Source organism: Solea solea, chromosome 4, assembly GCF_958295425.1.
Source record: "Solea solea chromosome 4, fSolSol10.1, whole genome shotgun sequence".
In the NCBI taxonomy this organism is placed as follows: domain Eukaryota; kingdom Metazoa; phylum Chordata; class Actinopteri; order Pleuronectiformes; family Soleidae; genus Solea; species Solea solea.
This window is the reverse complement of record NC_081137.1, coordinates 17,250,176-17,266,706: the sequence shown is the minus strand read 5'-3', so window position 1 is coordinate 17,266,706 and position 16,531 is coordinate 17,250,176. Positions and strand designations below refer to the sequence as shown.

General features: G+C 40.4%; 1 protein-coding gene across 4 annotated transcripts in view; it reads right to left on the bottom strand.

The window, feature by feature from the left end:
* Positions 1-16,531, bottom strand: part of LOC131458298 (protein turtle homolog B-like) — a 93,049-nt gene that overhangs the window by 37,109 nt on the left and 39,409 nt on the right. For all 4 annotated transcript variants that reach the window (XM_058627279.1, XM_058627281.1, XM_058627280.1 and 1 more), the window contains exons 4-6: positions 14,891-15,042; positions 12,246-12,363; positions 5,125-5,266 (exon numbers count right to left, since the gene is read on the bottom strand). In XM_058627279.1, the coding sequence (XP_058483262.1) occupies positions 5,125-5,266; positions 12,246-12,363; positions 14,891-15,042 (412 nt within the window). The remainder of the gene's footprint in view (positions 1-5,124; positions 5,267-12,245; positions 12,364-14,890; positions 15,043-16,531) is intronic.

The window sequence follows — 16,531 nt, the reverse complement described above, 5'->3', positions numbered from 1 at the left end:
GTGTGTGGTTTTTCTCTGGCTTCTCCGGTTTCCTCCCACAGTCCAAAAACATGCAGATTTGGGGATAAGGGAAATTGGAAACTATAAATTAGGATTAGGGGTGGGGAAAAACACTGATTCTCAGATGCATCTCGATTCAGACGTAGACGATTCTGAATCGATTCACAAATGTCCAAATTGCGATTATTTAAATGTTAAATACCAGAAAATAAAAGCGGAACTGGAGAGCGCCATCACCCGGAAACTTTATGGGGAGCACACCAGGATACAGCGGAGCTATTTCACTGACACGACGATCGTGACACTCAACAACAAAACCAAAACGGAATTCACGGCCTCACGGGTAAAAGACGGTAGAATAGAATTTAAGAATTTGGTCTTAAATATGTGAATTGTTGAATCAAGATGTTACTTCTTTGGAGTGCAGTTGTAACTTTCCACTTTACACATTTCATTTAGTTTGGTAAATGATAACGGAAATGAGTTAAACTCTTGTTTCTCATTACAAATGCACTGCTGTTAAAAATAGACAAAGCCAAATAGCCAAATAGACAAATAGACAAAGTGCATCAAGACGCATCAATTCAAGATGCATCGAGATGCATCCATAATCGTTTTTTAATCAAATTGTGTCCAGGGTGTACCTCGCTTTTCATGTCAGCTGAGATTGGCACCAGTGCCCCCTGCAACCATCATGTGGAGAATAAAAGAAGATATATAAGAAAAAAAAAAATCTACACAGAAATGATTAGAAAAGTACTACAGATATAAAAGTATAAACATCCTAAAACAAAATGGCACACAGACATCGCTCTGCCTACTGTACAGCAGTTCACATATGAGCGGTAACTGCACAACATCACAAGGTGATGTTTTCATCTTTCTACTTCAGACGTACGTTTTGATTTGGAGAGCGGGAGCTGGAATGAGTTGTGAGCCACTCCTGAGATTTGGGCCTGCTGATTGGTGACCGGCCACTCGCAGTAGTCAAGGCAACAGATTTTTTTTTTTTTTGCATTCTTTTGCTCAGCTCTCGCTGCTGTCCACTACACATCACAATAATGTGAACATGTGCAATGAGAAATGACACCCTTTCAAAACAAAGACTCACATTTGGGTAATCATTCTTTCTTTTGCATAACACGATATGTTATGCAAATCAGTATCTCTGCTCACTGAAAACTGCAGAAGATGAGGGCCGCAACAGCCCCTTGTCATTTGTAAAGTCATCAGACAATCACAAATGCGGCTTCTCGACTGAAATAAAGTGACTGTGGGGGAGCGAGAGAGAGAAAAAATAAAAATTCAGATTTGCTGCTAATGTTTCTGTAACTGAACCATGCGGAGAAAACAGATGTCAAGTTTAAGAGATCTGTTGGCAGAGGCAATCTTTCATCAAATTACACCACTTAGGCCTCAGACAGTACAATCATTACAAAAACATGGAGACGGCAACTGTTCAAAGAATTAAAGTGGATCTCTGAGTCTCTATAACTCTATTTTATACTATTTTATACCCGCTCTTACACAAGCACACACACACAACAGTGGTCCAAGTGGTGTCACCTGATGTTTCCATTGTACTTAGGTGTTGGTTATCTGTCTTTGAACGCAGCGTTGCTCGTCCACTACATTCAGAAAACTTAATTGGAGCTGCATGGAGTAGGAAACAGCAGCAGCTGTGATTGGAAGCACTATACTGCTGCTGTTAGAATTTTTAGAAGTCTATTTTTAGCAGTGACATCCACTTCTGAAACTGGTGTTTGAAGCCTGAAAACAAACAAAAAGAAATTGCTATAGTGAGTAACACAGAGAGTCATTGTGTGAACGCAACGGTTTGAATGTCACAGAGATTAATTTATATTTAAATGTGACAAACTACAGTTTGAAATTAAATGTGTGTAAACACGTGTTATGTGGTAAAAGAAGGATGGAAAATAAGGCCTACAATCATTTCCTAAGCAGATAAATGTACTTTTTTTTTATCTGTAACAATATCAACGGATGACGGATGGCCGGTTCATTGAAGTTACTCCTTTAAAGCAACACTTGCCCATTCTGCGCTGACAATGTTATCAGTTATTGCAGCAAACAGCGGTGACAGTGTTTGCCTCGGGTCTGATGGAGCGGACTGAAACTGCGCTGCACAGCCCAGTACACACACACACACACACAGACACACACACTGTGACAGGAACCCTGCGTTGAGTTTATAGGTGTGACATCTCCTGACAGCGTGGGTCTGACACAAAACATTTCAAAACTAACATCACTGCAGGCAAGAGAAACATTTCACACTTTTGGAAATTCGATTTAAATTTTAGGAAACACACTTTTTATAACCGCTTATCTCAAAACACTGCATTCTCCAGTCAAATACCACAAGACTAAGCTGATAAGCATTAAGAAATGAATTATCCAGCACCTAAAATATGCATCTGGTGGGACTCACTTTCAGAGCCTACATAAATGAAGAGGGGAAGGTGTAAATAAGCTTGAGCTTCACCTTCACCCTTCAAGGTTTACCACTCATAAGTTATTCATGTTCTTTTCTGATTTTTCACACTGGAATAAATAAATATGAATCAATAAAACACAACAATGTTTTCTCCTTAGTCTGTAACATCACGTTAAAGTAAGTTCATCCTTGTCATTGTTACTCTGTGTGACCACTGACCTGTGTCAGTTACAACATAGCCATCTTCAGCTCATGTTAGGTACATCGCGCATGCGGCAAATCCACCCTGCGCCTTATTTACAGCAGCTGAATGTCTGAATCACACATGAGGATTCACATATTTTTGATTTCACTTCTGCAGCTGAATCATGGCCCCCGTCAGCGAGGAGCAAAGGCAGCGTCAGGACACGGTGAAGGGGTTGTCGCAGAGCAGTGATTAAATAAAGCCTCACAGCCTTTCAGCACATGAGGATCTCAGTGGCTTCAGCACAAGACATAAAAACAACATGCGATGAGACGTCGCCACTCCCCCCATCAAGTTTCAGTGTTGGGGATTTAAAAGGTTACGATCTGGAACTGGATTAACAGTGGTTTCTAAAAGAATGTCATTGAACCTCACCCATGCCGCTGATGATGCTGCAGACCTGAGAGACGATGAGGAGGCATGCGTGTGTTTTCCTGTCTGTTGATTCACTGATTAAACTTGGCAAATACGTTGTTTTTCAATAAATACACAGTTTTTCATTAGAAGTGACCTTAATAAAGCTGGTAGGCAACATGTTTTTGGGTGTTACTGATCAATAATCCCTTAATAACCTTTCTCTGGGTGAGAACTACACTCACTGATGTTAAACCGGAGTTAACTTCAAGCGTTGGTGACTTAAGTGAAATGGACAAGTGCGTTCCCTCTGTCGAAATAGCTTCAAAGCATCGGCAGTGGAAATGTCATCACTGTGGGCAGCGAGATGTACCTGGTGAGTGACATTTCTGCAAGTCCATCATGAAAGATTTGTATATTTTTTTTTTCTTAAAATAAAATACAACCTAGGGCAACATGGTGGTGCGAAATGTTGACTCATGGCAAGAAGGTTATGGGCTTAAAGCTTAAAGCTCTTTGAGAAAGTTTTGCCTCCCTGTGCCTGTGTGGGTTCATCGGAAACACAAAAAAGGTGGTAGTGGCTATAGTGTAGTTCAGCTAACCACGGTTCTGGTACTGTTTGGAACGGTACACCCTGATCTGGCTTGTGTAAGTAAATCATATAGTAAATCAAACCAATAAATTCCACACAAAAAAAGGTATATAAAGGGTAACGCTGGAGGACAAAATGTAGCCGTTTATCACAAGAATAAGGCAACCTTTTGTTTGAGAGACGGCTGAAGGCTGCATTGACAGCGCTGCATGTAGGTGATGATTCCCTGTCAACCAGTCAACTGACAGCAGAGTGTCTGGCTCCACCTTGTAGGAGCCAGACTACTACTACTGTTCTTGGCACCTCAACAGAAGGATGCCAAAAAGAGTTCTTTTTCTCGAGGTGGAAAACAGGGCTTTTGTCAGCCTTGAGACAGACGGCTGACCTGTCAGATGCATCCTGCCTCTCTAATGTCAGCTTGTATTGGCTCCGGCTCCTTCTGTGATCCTCAAAGGATAAGTGGTAGAAATGAAGATGGATGGATGGATATCGGTGAGGAACAGTGGTGCAGTGATCAGCACTGTTGCCTCACTTTGCCTGTAACCCTAACCCAAACACATTTGATGGTATGAATGCTTGTTTAATTCTACATGTCAATAAAAAGCCGCCGTTACTGAGGTGACATCTCCCAACAGGTTGAACGCTGCCACTCAAAGCTGCTTCACAATACAGTTCTGCCATTCACCCGTTCACTCCAACGTGCATACAGCAGCACATTGTCTATCACTCATCTTTCATACCCATTCACACGCTGCCGGCACAGCCGGCAGGAGCAACGTGGGGTTAAGTGTCTTGCTCAAGGACACGTCAGAACCCACAACCTTTGAGTTGAAAGACGACTAGCTCTACCACTGAGCTACGATCGCCCCCAAAGTGCCACTAGATGGCTGAAGACAAAAAATCGGTCACTGCATTTATCTACTGTATATGTGCATTAGAGCTGAAACAATTAATCGATTATTAATCAATTACTAAATTAATCGACAACTATTTAGATAATCGATTAATCGGTTCGAAACTTTTTCATGATTAAAACAAGATTTCCAATTGTTTCAGCTTCTTAAATATGAGTATTTTCTTCATTTCTTTGCTCTGGATAACATTTTTTAAGGCTTTCTGATATTTTATGGACCAAACGATTAATCGAGAAAACAATCGACAGATTAATCGATGATGAAAATAATTGTTAGTTGCAGCGCTAATGTGCATGTCTACATGTCAGATGTTTGAAAACAAAGTTTTGACTTTTTTTTATACCTTTGTTCACATTTTACATGAATATTTAGGTCTTAGTAAATCCAGTTTTAGTTGTACACTAAAACTCTGAAGTGATTCAGCTATTGACAAATTAACCTTTTTATGAAGCATAAAAGTTAGGTACCAAACCATAAACAGCGACACAACACAACACTTGACACTGAATCACAGCAGACACTGTGATATGGCAGATGATGATGAACCCGATCATAACTTTACTTCTTGAAGAAGACGTTGTCCTCCTCCCAGAACCATGTGTAGGTCAGGTTGCGAGGGTAAGCCTCCGCCTGGCAGGTGAAGAAGGCGTCCTGCGAGATATTCACTGTCATGTTCACTGGTGGTGTTACAATGAAAGGAGGACCTGGAGGGGAAGAAGAAGAAAAAAAACCATCATCAGCATAATCATTATGAGATTAGGAATGCATGATGCCAGATTTATATTATATATGAAAAACTGAAAAAGCGGGTTTCAATTTTCATGAAATCTGCAGCTACCTTTTATTTCAAATTAGAATTAAAACATAACAAAATGTAGGTTACATGTGTGGATAGGCTTTCTCCAGGTACTCTGGTTTCCTTCCACAGTTCAAAATCATGCAGAGGGTTAATTGGACAGAAAGTGACTGTAGGTGTCTCGTCTGATAGACTGGCTCCACCTTTCACCCTTTGCTCCAGTGGCCCCGCAACCCACATGTGGAGGATAAAGTGGTGGAGAATGAATGAATGCATTTTATGCAGTGACACTGTGATTGTGGCTCAAAGGGTAAAGTGAGTCTGACCCCACAGACTGAAGCCGAACATGGATGTGTTTGAAATCTCTTCAATGTATTCTCTTAAGGGTATTTATGGTCTCAATCACTAGTTTACCTTGTTCTTCATAACAACATGTTGCCAATTGTGTAAATTTCAGTTCCATTTAGAGTCAAACAGACCATTAAACAGCCTTTGTATTGGACAGAGACACTGTAAGATTGACAGCTAGTACAGTCTAATAGCCTTGGACAAAATATCAAACGTTTGGGGCTCAAAATGGAAGCTCACAAACCAATGGGTGACATCAGGGTAAGTTGTCACTTGGTTGACCCAGGCTCAACCCCAGCTTCCACCATACAAGAAGGAAACTCATTTGTTTAAAGTTAAGTGACCTAATATTGTGGATATAGAGAAAACTAACAAAAATAATGAGTTAATACGGTGGACAATTGTCATGTGGACTATTTATGGCCATGCACACAAAGTGTTTACACTGGGTAAGGATTAAAACCATTTCACCCGGAATTCTGCCTCTGAATGTTTGCAAGCCCCAAAGTCATACCCCACTCAATAAAGGATTACGGGGAATTTATGCGATCCTTGCTGGGCCAGATGGATAATCCTCCTTGCACACATAGATACATTTATACCATGATCCTTGATTCGTAGTCATTTCCTACCTCTGACCATGACCATGATATCTGTAACAAGGCAACAAAGTTTGGTCTGGGAAGCTAAAATATAGCCTCCTTTCCGTCCTCTGCTTTCAGCTATTTTAGCATAACATAGTTACTGGATTAATATGAGAGCACCCTTCAACACCTAATGTCAGAGTATGCAAAAAAAAAGAAAGAAAAGAAACGCACCCAAAATAGAACATATTCCACGTCAGTGGCACCTACAGTATGACAAAGATATAGCAGAGCAGTTGTGTGTGCAAACAAAAATTGCATTTGAAGGCTGATTGTATCACAGCGTCATGTTTTGGCCCATCCATATTGAGGACTCATCCAAATATGGATTACAAATATGTCATTTCTTTGCCTAACAAAAAAAAATTAAAAAAAATGATGGGTGAATCCTTCCTGGGCCAAATTGTTCCAGGATTCGTTTACAGATGGAGATTAATGTTTGGACTGCAGACACTGGCAGCCAACAATGAAGAAAGTTTGAAGAGAATACAAAGTAACACAAAGTAGGATTTGCTCTCGGGGTCCCCCCCCTACAGTCGGTAAATGGTATTGTTTGTTACAACTGTCGTAACATGTTTGCCGTCGTCTTGCTGTTGCCATTGCCTTCATCTGTCTTGACATTTAACAAATCACTTCCTGTGTGCAGCAGGGGCATATCACTGGGAAACATGAGCTCTCACCACCGCTATACTGATAAACACAGAGTTGCGTGGAGCTAAACATAGGAGCTTAATCAACATTGTGTGAGCTCATTGGACACTATAGCTACACTGGTTGCTTTAAAGAACTCTATTAGCTGTTTTATGATGTTGGTAAACATCTCCCTGAGGCGTTAATGGTCTCAATCACTAATTTTATTCCCCAGTTTTTGAAACATGAGTAATTATTCATTTAGGGGCTTCAGAGACGTCTTTCATCGAGCGCTGATCTGATGAAAGCGAAATTTCTTTCTGTACTTTTTTGAACCAAATCCACTGACAAATCAAAAAATGTAGGTCAAAAAATTGGTTGCAGTGTAAAAAAAATTACGATGCGTTTCATCTCTCATCAAACCGACATTTTTTTTACATCACTACATAATACTTCTTCCAGTTGTAGGATTAGTGTTGTAATACAACTGCACAGATGTGAAGAGACAGTAACTGAACTCCTCTTTTTTTAGCTTCCCTGTCCTCTGAACACCAGCTTCTGAATATTTCACCAACCAAGATATAAACACCATGCATCAACATCCAGCTGTGAGACGGTTACAAGAGGCTGGTTCTTCATAACTGCTCAAGTTTGCACACTATATATTTATATCTATACGGATACACGTGCACTTATCCTCACATTTCTTTCACATAGGTGCTGGCTTACAGACAGATCATCAACGGATAAAAAACATAAGTCTGTAAAACACAAAAAAAGCCCACAATCAAGACGCAAGTATAGCTGAGCTGAGCCACTGTTGCAAATACAAACTGTTAGTTCCATATGTTTGTCCTGATCTGTAGCCCATGGCCTGATCCTTTAACAGGCAGAGCATTTCCATCTGCCAGCCCCTTAGCAGGACAACAACCACTAGGCTGGTGCTGGATGACTGTGTTTGAGTGTCTGTGTGTGTGTGTGTGTTTGTGTGCGTGCCAAGCCGCCCTATTTGGGACCAGCTGAGTGCTGGAGATTTGTTGGCACAGTAGTCTCTTAGCTGATCTGCTGCTCAGTGGCTTTCCAGGAGGGCCTTTATTAATCCGTCCCACTCGTAAATTATACAGGACGGGTTAAACAAGCACTCAGTGGCTCAGCGCTGCCTTTGTACCGAGCCCCAGAAAGAAATCTGTGATCGCGTCGAGCATTTTCACTGTCTCTCCTGTGAGTAATGAAGGCAACCATTTGCTCCACAGAAACATCTTTTATGTAGCACTGAGTTAACAGGTCGCTAAAAAAAAAAATCACAAAAATCATCACGCTAGGGGCTAAAATTTAAGTAATTCAACTGCTGCTGTGAAGCGACTACTTCTAGGTCATTATCTGAAAGGCCATATTTTAGTGCTACGTAGCATTCATATTTCCAGAGACTGGGTCAGGATCTACAGGTGGGTCCATCCTGATCTGGGCAGCCGGTCTGGAGTCCTCAGAATCAGGAGGTCTTTCGCGAAATAACAAATTGCTTCACGACACTAGATATACACCCTAGCCAGGTACCAGCTATAAGACCGATATAACATTGCACCGGCTTTTTTCCAATGGCGAGAATTGAAAAACACAGAAGCGTGCATGGACATGACTCCACGGTTTGTGTTTGAAAACCAATGCACATGGCCAGAAGAGGGGAAAAGGGAGTGTTGGCGGTGATGCAAATCCGTCAGGTGAAAACTCTTCCCTTCATGCTCGAGCCTCAGCTCACTTAGTTTACAAGGTCACAGCCACTTAAGGGCAGCCCGTGTCCAGGAGGAAAGGAATTGGACACCAGTTCAAATCCCCTGAGCAAGGCACCCAATCCCCTGCATTGCTCTTTTGCGTGACTTTTGTGTGTTCACAGTTGGGGTTAAATGCAGAGGTCAAATTCACTATCACTAATTGGTGTGTGTGCAAAAAAAATGACTAATTAAAACATAGCCATGTTTATGGGGTTGGATAAATCACATGAGCTGGAAGATACTGAGCGTCTTCCACATTGTAGATGATTAATTTGCTAAACAAGTCCAGATTTTGGAGCAGTGTGTGGACTGACACAGACAGATTGTTTTACTTACAGAGGCTGACATTCATTTAGAGCTGGAGGCGAAAAGCTCCCCAAAACTTTGGAGTCTTTTTTTCCATCTTTGGACTTTTATAACTAATAAACTGCTTGTTGTATTAATACAAGCTCCACCTTGTCTTAAATGTTACGGATGTGCATCATACACTATTAACATTCTAGTGAGCTTGTTGAAGTCACATGGTTGTGATATCGTGCTTGAGGGAACACTTAGTGTGACTGCTTCACACCAGTAGGGAGATATAAACTGTAGCTATTAGAACTTTTCAAAACTTCAGTTGTTTCATTTAAAGCTGCAGTAGGCAGGATCACTTATGAAATATTTATTTTTTTCTCGTCCACCGGTCGTGGTTTTGGAAAACGAGGCCCTCTGTGCTAAGCCCCTCCCACCAGATGAGCATGCACAGACGCACGCGCTTATGTTGACACGTTACATTCCATTATTAACAAACAGTTTTTGTCTTTTTAGGTTGTTTCGTGGTGTAAGCAGTTTTTACCTGCAATAGAAAGCTTTAAATCTTTCCACTGAAGGGATATGGATGCACAGGTGCTTAGAGGAGCGGCCAATATGGGTGCCGCATCTGTTACTCTGCTGTGTAACTGGTCAAAGTCTCCCATTAGATTTAGATTAGGCTGAATCGTGAGTATTTAATTATTGATTAATCTAAATACTAAATATTTTAGTGATAATAGCAGCATGGGATCAAGTGATGACAATGTTAGCATTTGTCAACTGGTTCACTCTGCTGTTAAATGTTGGATTCACGTGATATTTCCTTGCAAGTGTACCGGTCCGATATCATGTATGTATTTTTGACTTCTTTTAAACAACAATTCCAAGGAATCTTTACAAATTGCTGACATTTTGAATTGGATAACATAAGATCTAATTAAAAAAACACAGTGGCATGAAGTCATACTTGATTATTGTTTTACTAAAGACGACGTATTTCGTAGAACACGGGAGCCTTTGGTGTCTGATATAGGAATGGATATCTCTGCTATTGTTACCAGAGGATTTATGTAAAACAGAATCTGTGTGAAGCCTGTATAAGTCCTTGTAATACCTGAGCGTCTTCCCTGTATATATGATTGCATTTGTGAGCCGAGGTTTACTTTCTTGAGGGCGGGTTAGGGTTGGAAAAAAAAATAAAAAAATCCAATAATAAACAGCAGAAACATGCAGAAACTAGATCCATTCTTCTTAATTACAGACACGGCCGTGCTTCACAGATACTCCTCACTCTTGTTACTCTTTCCAGCAGTAGTAGTCGAATGACACTGCATATACAAATGATCGCTGAATGCTGAATGAAAATGAACTTCAGGCAGTAATAATGGAAACATGTTTTGCTCAGAGACTGCAGCAGCCGAATGCAAATGTTGTCTTTTTATATTTGTTTCACACCAATAATAAGTGGTCGCCTCTCATATGTAATATTTGGTGCGCTGCTTATTTGTCCAGCATCTCTGCACCTTCGGGATGAGGGACAGCCTTCCCCAGGGAAGTTGATTGTCCTCCTGGCTCATTACACAGTCTGCTACCTTTTAAAAGGGGAAGACAGTGCTGATGTGATTGGTTATTACTGAAGCCTGTCCTGCTCCACTTGCTGATGCTGCTTTGCTGCCACATCCCCACGATGCAGTCATCCTGCTTCATCTCTCAGGGTTAACACATTACACTGAGGCTTCAGCTTTTGTACAGCAGCATCAGCATCAGTCCTGTGTTATTCAGTGCTGAATTGTGAACTTAAAGTTCTGGGGGTTTTCTTTTGGACTCTAATCTCAAAAAGAACGAATGCAATACTTAATACACAGAGTAACTTCACACAGCTGGGGTCATATAATGTATAATTATCATATAAACTGTAGTTTACATTTGTGCACAGAATGAGTTAGAATGTATTAATGTAGTTAATAGATAGACCAGTCATGAAAGTTTCACACCTGAGCGCAAGGCCACGTTTGGTGCATGTTAAGCCAAGGTAAGATGTGTTTGTAATTATTAATAGTAACACTTTCCAATAGCACTGCTGTTGTTTATTTACTGAAGCGTGTGTGCTCACTTGATTAATGTGTACCAGTCTGTCAAATAGTCATCGGGTGCTAACGAGTGGAAAATGGTTCATTTCACTCCCATTGTGTTGCGGTTATTTTTCAGCTGTGATCAAAGTGGCTGAGGACGGGTTCAGCACCATGGACAGCACTGACACTATTTTTAATGTTACCTCAGTCAGACAACGGAGTTTCTTGGTACAAGAAATGGGTTTGTGTGGGTACAATGTTGGCTTATAACAATAACAACAACAATAATAATAATAATAATAATGATAATAATAATCATAATACTAATACTGTTTGCCTTTGTTAAAAGCCTACTGTTTCATGCTTTATGTGTGGCCTATCACCACCAGCCTTGTTATGGTCAGTTGTTGGGATGTGTTATTATCTGGTAGGCAGACATAATATCTATCAGGTCATTTTAACTGCATATACATAAATGCAGTTAAGCGCAGGCACGTATATCCTCCATACACACATTGACTTAAAGAATAACATATAGTTATGTCCTTAATGTAAATTATTTTTCTTGCTTTTTAAATTTCAGCTTTCCCCACATACTCCTGGTTTGCTGATCGTGTTCTTCACAGTCTAAAAAAACAGCTTTCAGTGAAATCCTTCTGAAGTTATGTGTGTGCGCTCCTATCGCATAATGAGAATTTTCTGTGTAAATAGTCAAAGTCCTTCATTGAAAGTCTTGCCACTCGGCAGCCATCTCAATAACGCCTGTCCTGGACAACTACTTCAGACTAACAAACAGGGAGAGCCTGTCTGAATAAATAAGATAAGCATTCAAACTTGTTTTTTTTTATTGGTGGCCAGGACATAAGAAACTATATTCAGTGGGAACTATTTATGTTACATCAATATGATAGAAAAACTTTAAAAAAATGTGTCACTCAGTCAAATAACTGACCAAACACAAATTTCCTCTCTCCTTAAGTTTTTATATACAGTATGATCGGACAAATAAATGCCATATTTTCTTTATCTGCACCTCTCGGAATTTTAATTGACTCGCCCTGATATAGTGTCTTCTCCATAAATCTATATAAGGTTCTTCAGTCCAATGCAGCAACACATTAAGAGCTTACCTTGTACTAGCAGCCGTGTGGTGTGAATGGCCTCGCCCTGGGGACTGAAGGCTCGACATGTATAGGACCCTCGATCCTCCCGGGTGATGGATAGCACCGTCAAACTCCCATCAGACACCTGAACGCATACACAAACATTTTTACTATGAGAAACAACGCCTGCAACATTATCCCCTTTCACCGCTAACGGCAAAGAAGGCAAATTTGATGCTGTTTTTAAAAGAATAAAACACACACAAAAAAAGTTGTAAATAGTATAAAACACTGTGGTAAGATAAGAGAGCAAAAAAGTCAAACATTTGATGTGTTAAATTAAACCATTTAATGATCGGCACAAGAGAAAAATCACTGTAAACCCATTGCAGTGAAGCACAGTAACAATCATCTTTTGTCTTGAATAAATGTTGGATGTACTGGAGTGAAAACTCACCCTTCATTATCTATGGTCATGACTCTTTGTACTTTGACAGCTCTTGAGCATGAGCATATTCAAATTAATATTTCAAAGTCTCAGCTTTAATATTAGTGGAAAGAACTGTTATGAACATTTAAACAGACTCTACAGTCCAAATTGTACGGGTGGTTTCTAAGGTTTTGGACAGGATAATCTGGGGCTCATATAGCAAAAATCTATAAAGAGACATGAACATTCTTTGATGATTTATTTGGTCAACAATGTTGTTTTTTAAATGTGCTTTATAAATAAATTGGATTGGACTGATTTGTCAAAAATAATCGCCAGGTACTTGTTTTGTTCCTTGTTTTGTGGACAAAGACATTTTTCACCATTTTCTGACACTTTCTGGTCCAAACAACCAATTAAGTAAAAGACAAAATATTTGACGGATCATTTGCCAATAAAATCACCATCGCAGCCTTACTGGGGAACATTTAGGAGCCTGGAGGACGAGCAGAAAATGGTTTGCATGCTAAAGAAAGACAGCACAAATTGGATCGACGCTCTCCAGGACGTAGGTGGATGTGTTTGCTCGTCAGCAAGACTCGACGAACCAGGACCTCGCAGGACACGGCGCAAGATGCAAACACATCAGTCTGGTCTCATAAAACAAAAATGAACCTCTTAATTAACCTGACATTAGGCGTGGGGCAGAGTTACAAGCTGCCTCTCGCAGCTTATAATGTCACAATAAGTCTTGACAATCACGGGGCCAAGTGATATTTAGTGACTACATATTAAAAGGATGCGTCGACTTTGTGTGTCTCTGAGACTCGGAAGTTTAATATCCATCATTGACTCCATGAAGACATGTCCTCTCAGATGTCTTTAAACATGTGATTTAAGACGGGGAACGATGCACAACCCAAAGCGTAACATCAAGAGTGGCTCCGTGTGGTCCAGCCTCAGCCGAGAGTTAAAGCCCAGAACTGAACATGTTGAGATCTAAAGACGTCAGCTTTAAAGACGCTTCACATCCAGTCTGACGGAGCTTGAGAGGATCCGCCGGGAAGACAAGCTCCTCAAATCCAGGGGTTTTTGTTCTTCACTGTTTTTTTTGTTTCAGTGAGGGTAATTCATATTGTTAAATTCTCCTCCTTACATTAGAATATACAATGGTAGAATAAATGCCATGTGATAAAGCTTGATCCCATTTTAGATCTATTGAAATTGAGCTCAAGTTTTTCCTCAATAAAATCACAGTATCTGACAGTGGAATGGAATACTAGTAGCAGCAATTCTTATTTTTAAATGTATTTACATTATCATATTCCTTTTTTCATTATAAGTATAGTATAGTACTTTTATTATGGTATATACTTATTTTATTATTACGGAATTATAAAGTCATACTATGTGTGTATTGTATTAGTATGTATATGTAAAAACTTTATGTCTCTGTCTATTTTTTTGTATTTAATCATTGCTATTACTTACTTCTACAGTAACTGCTGAATTCCCCCTCATTGGGATCAATAGAGGAATCTTCATAAAGGTAAACTACAAAATGTGTCAGAACACCATTGGGCTTTAAACATTTTAATTAAACAACCTCAGCCATGTGGAAACACATATTTTGTTCTGTGCTCCTTTATCCTTCGTTTCTTACTTTTTTGAATCCCCAAAACACACAGAAAAAATAAGAAATAATCGGATAAAAGAGAAGTTTATTGCAGCTGGGCCATTTCAGTCCTGTCTGCCTGTGCCACACAGTTGTTGCCCCAATCATCGCAGACACCTGGTGGGTGCACCGAGCAGAATCGTGCTGCAGGGCCTCACAATCAGATGCTGTGTCAAAAATAAGATCTGCCTCTATACCCTGAGACGCCTCTGTATTCAGCCTCATGAAGCTAGTTTTCTGCTTTTCTTTGTTTTGCCTTGTTCCCCCGCCTGCACTACCTTTCCAATAAAGGTGAAGAACACGTTTACATTTTAAACATTTACACAGTGTCTCTGAGTTGTGCATTGCAGCCATGCCTCAGAAACATAGCTTAAACGTTAATTAAGGACCGCGTTCAGACCTGGTATTAACATCTGTCCTCAGTGATCAGAGCAGGTCTCAATCTGTCCTGAATGTGTCCTCAGATCCAATCAGAGGAACCAGAATAGTTCATGAAATGATTCCAGCCCCTCGATCGTGAAGTAAACTCGTCACCACAGTGTCATTATCAGTCGAAACATGGCTGACCTTGTACTTGGCATTGCTGACCATGACGGTGCCGTCCCGCACCCATCTGACGGAGGGCTTGGGGTTGCCAAAAGCCGTGCAGGTCAAAGTGATGCTCCCCGCCTCCTTGGCCTCTACGTACTGAGGTGGCACGTCTGTGAATGTGGGGGGAGCTGAGGAGGGTCACAGGGCAGGGAGGAGACGGGAGAGCGAGAGATGGAACAGAGAAATGTTAGTAATACTTCACTCGGATCAAACACAGATAGAATGAAGAAAATCATCTTTAGATGAGCTGTAACTGCTCAAAACTGCTCACCTGACATGATAACAGTAACTAAAAACAACACACGCTCTTTTAGCTTGGACGAATATATTTCTGGCAATAAAGTTTAAACCAGACATTGTGCACTGTAAAACGAAAATGGCTGACAAACCTTAAAAAGCTAAATTAATGATGTTAATTCAAACTCATTTACCAAGGTATATGCAGACGATCTGCTTACTTTAGTTTGAATGAGCTTAATTAATTTAGCTGTTACCAATTGAAGTCGTTATTTAAAATTTGTCAACCATTTTCTTTTTCCAGTGTCGTTAACAGACTATGCAACATTCACAGTCATAGAATAGACCCTCAGAACTACACTGTAGCACATGGACTGTAGCTATAGTAGTATAGTAGAGTAATTGATCAATAATTCTATAATACCTTTGTAGCATCATGTAAATTGTGATCTGATGGAGAGGCAGCCGTACAGCCTTTGCAATATCTGGCTTGTCACGGCAGACAGAAGACAGAAAGGGCAGAGAGGACGTCGATTAGGTGTTTCTACTCTGCACACAGGTGCTCTTGGTGGAAAGATCAGTAACCCAGCAGCAACAGCAGACTACCTGAATCTAAAAATAAAAATAAAAGTGTCGAAAAGAGAGTTTGAGAAATGGAGAGACTGCCTCGGGTCATGTGTGTCGTACTGTATGTCGTCATGTGTCACGTATAAAAAGCACTAAGTCTGTCCAGACTCAGCCACGGGCTCTTCTCTGTGTGTCAACAGCTACAGGTAGGATGACTGTGTGTATATGTGGTCGGTGGAGTGTAGACACTCTATTTGCCCGTTGGGAATTAATAAAGCATTCTGTATCTGTGTCTGAGAAGAAGAGTGGAGGCTCACAAATGGAACTATTCTGGATTCTCCAGTGATCCCGTCTACTGCAGCTTTAACCGGTGGAGTTATTTGCACTACGCTCACTTGTTCTGTGTTTGATTTATCCCACGGTGCACTCGAGTGAGGAGGTATGACTCACCGCGAAGACGTCCACACCAAACGGGGGGAAAGAAGTGTGACTACAGACTTCTGCTCCAAAATATCTGACTGAAATAGATCTTAGGGAAACTTATATCAACTTATATTTAACACCGCTATTCTGACAGGCTTGTTCTTTGCAGGAGCCAGATGGTTTGAAATAAGTTATATTTTAAACGATACACTTATATACTTATACTTTGGTGTAGGTTGTGACTCTCTTCTTTATTGTTAAGTGTTGACTGACCACCACACTGCAAAGTGAGTAGCTCTAACAGCATACATTTAATTACATTACATCATATACTAGTATGATGTGGTTGCCAGGAGACGATGAGAGCGCTAAGGGACTATTGTTGTATAT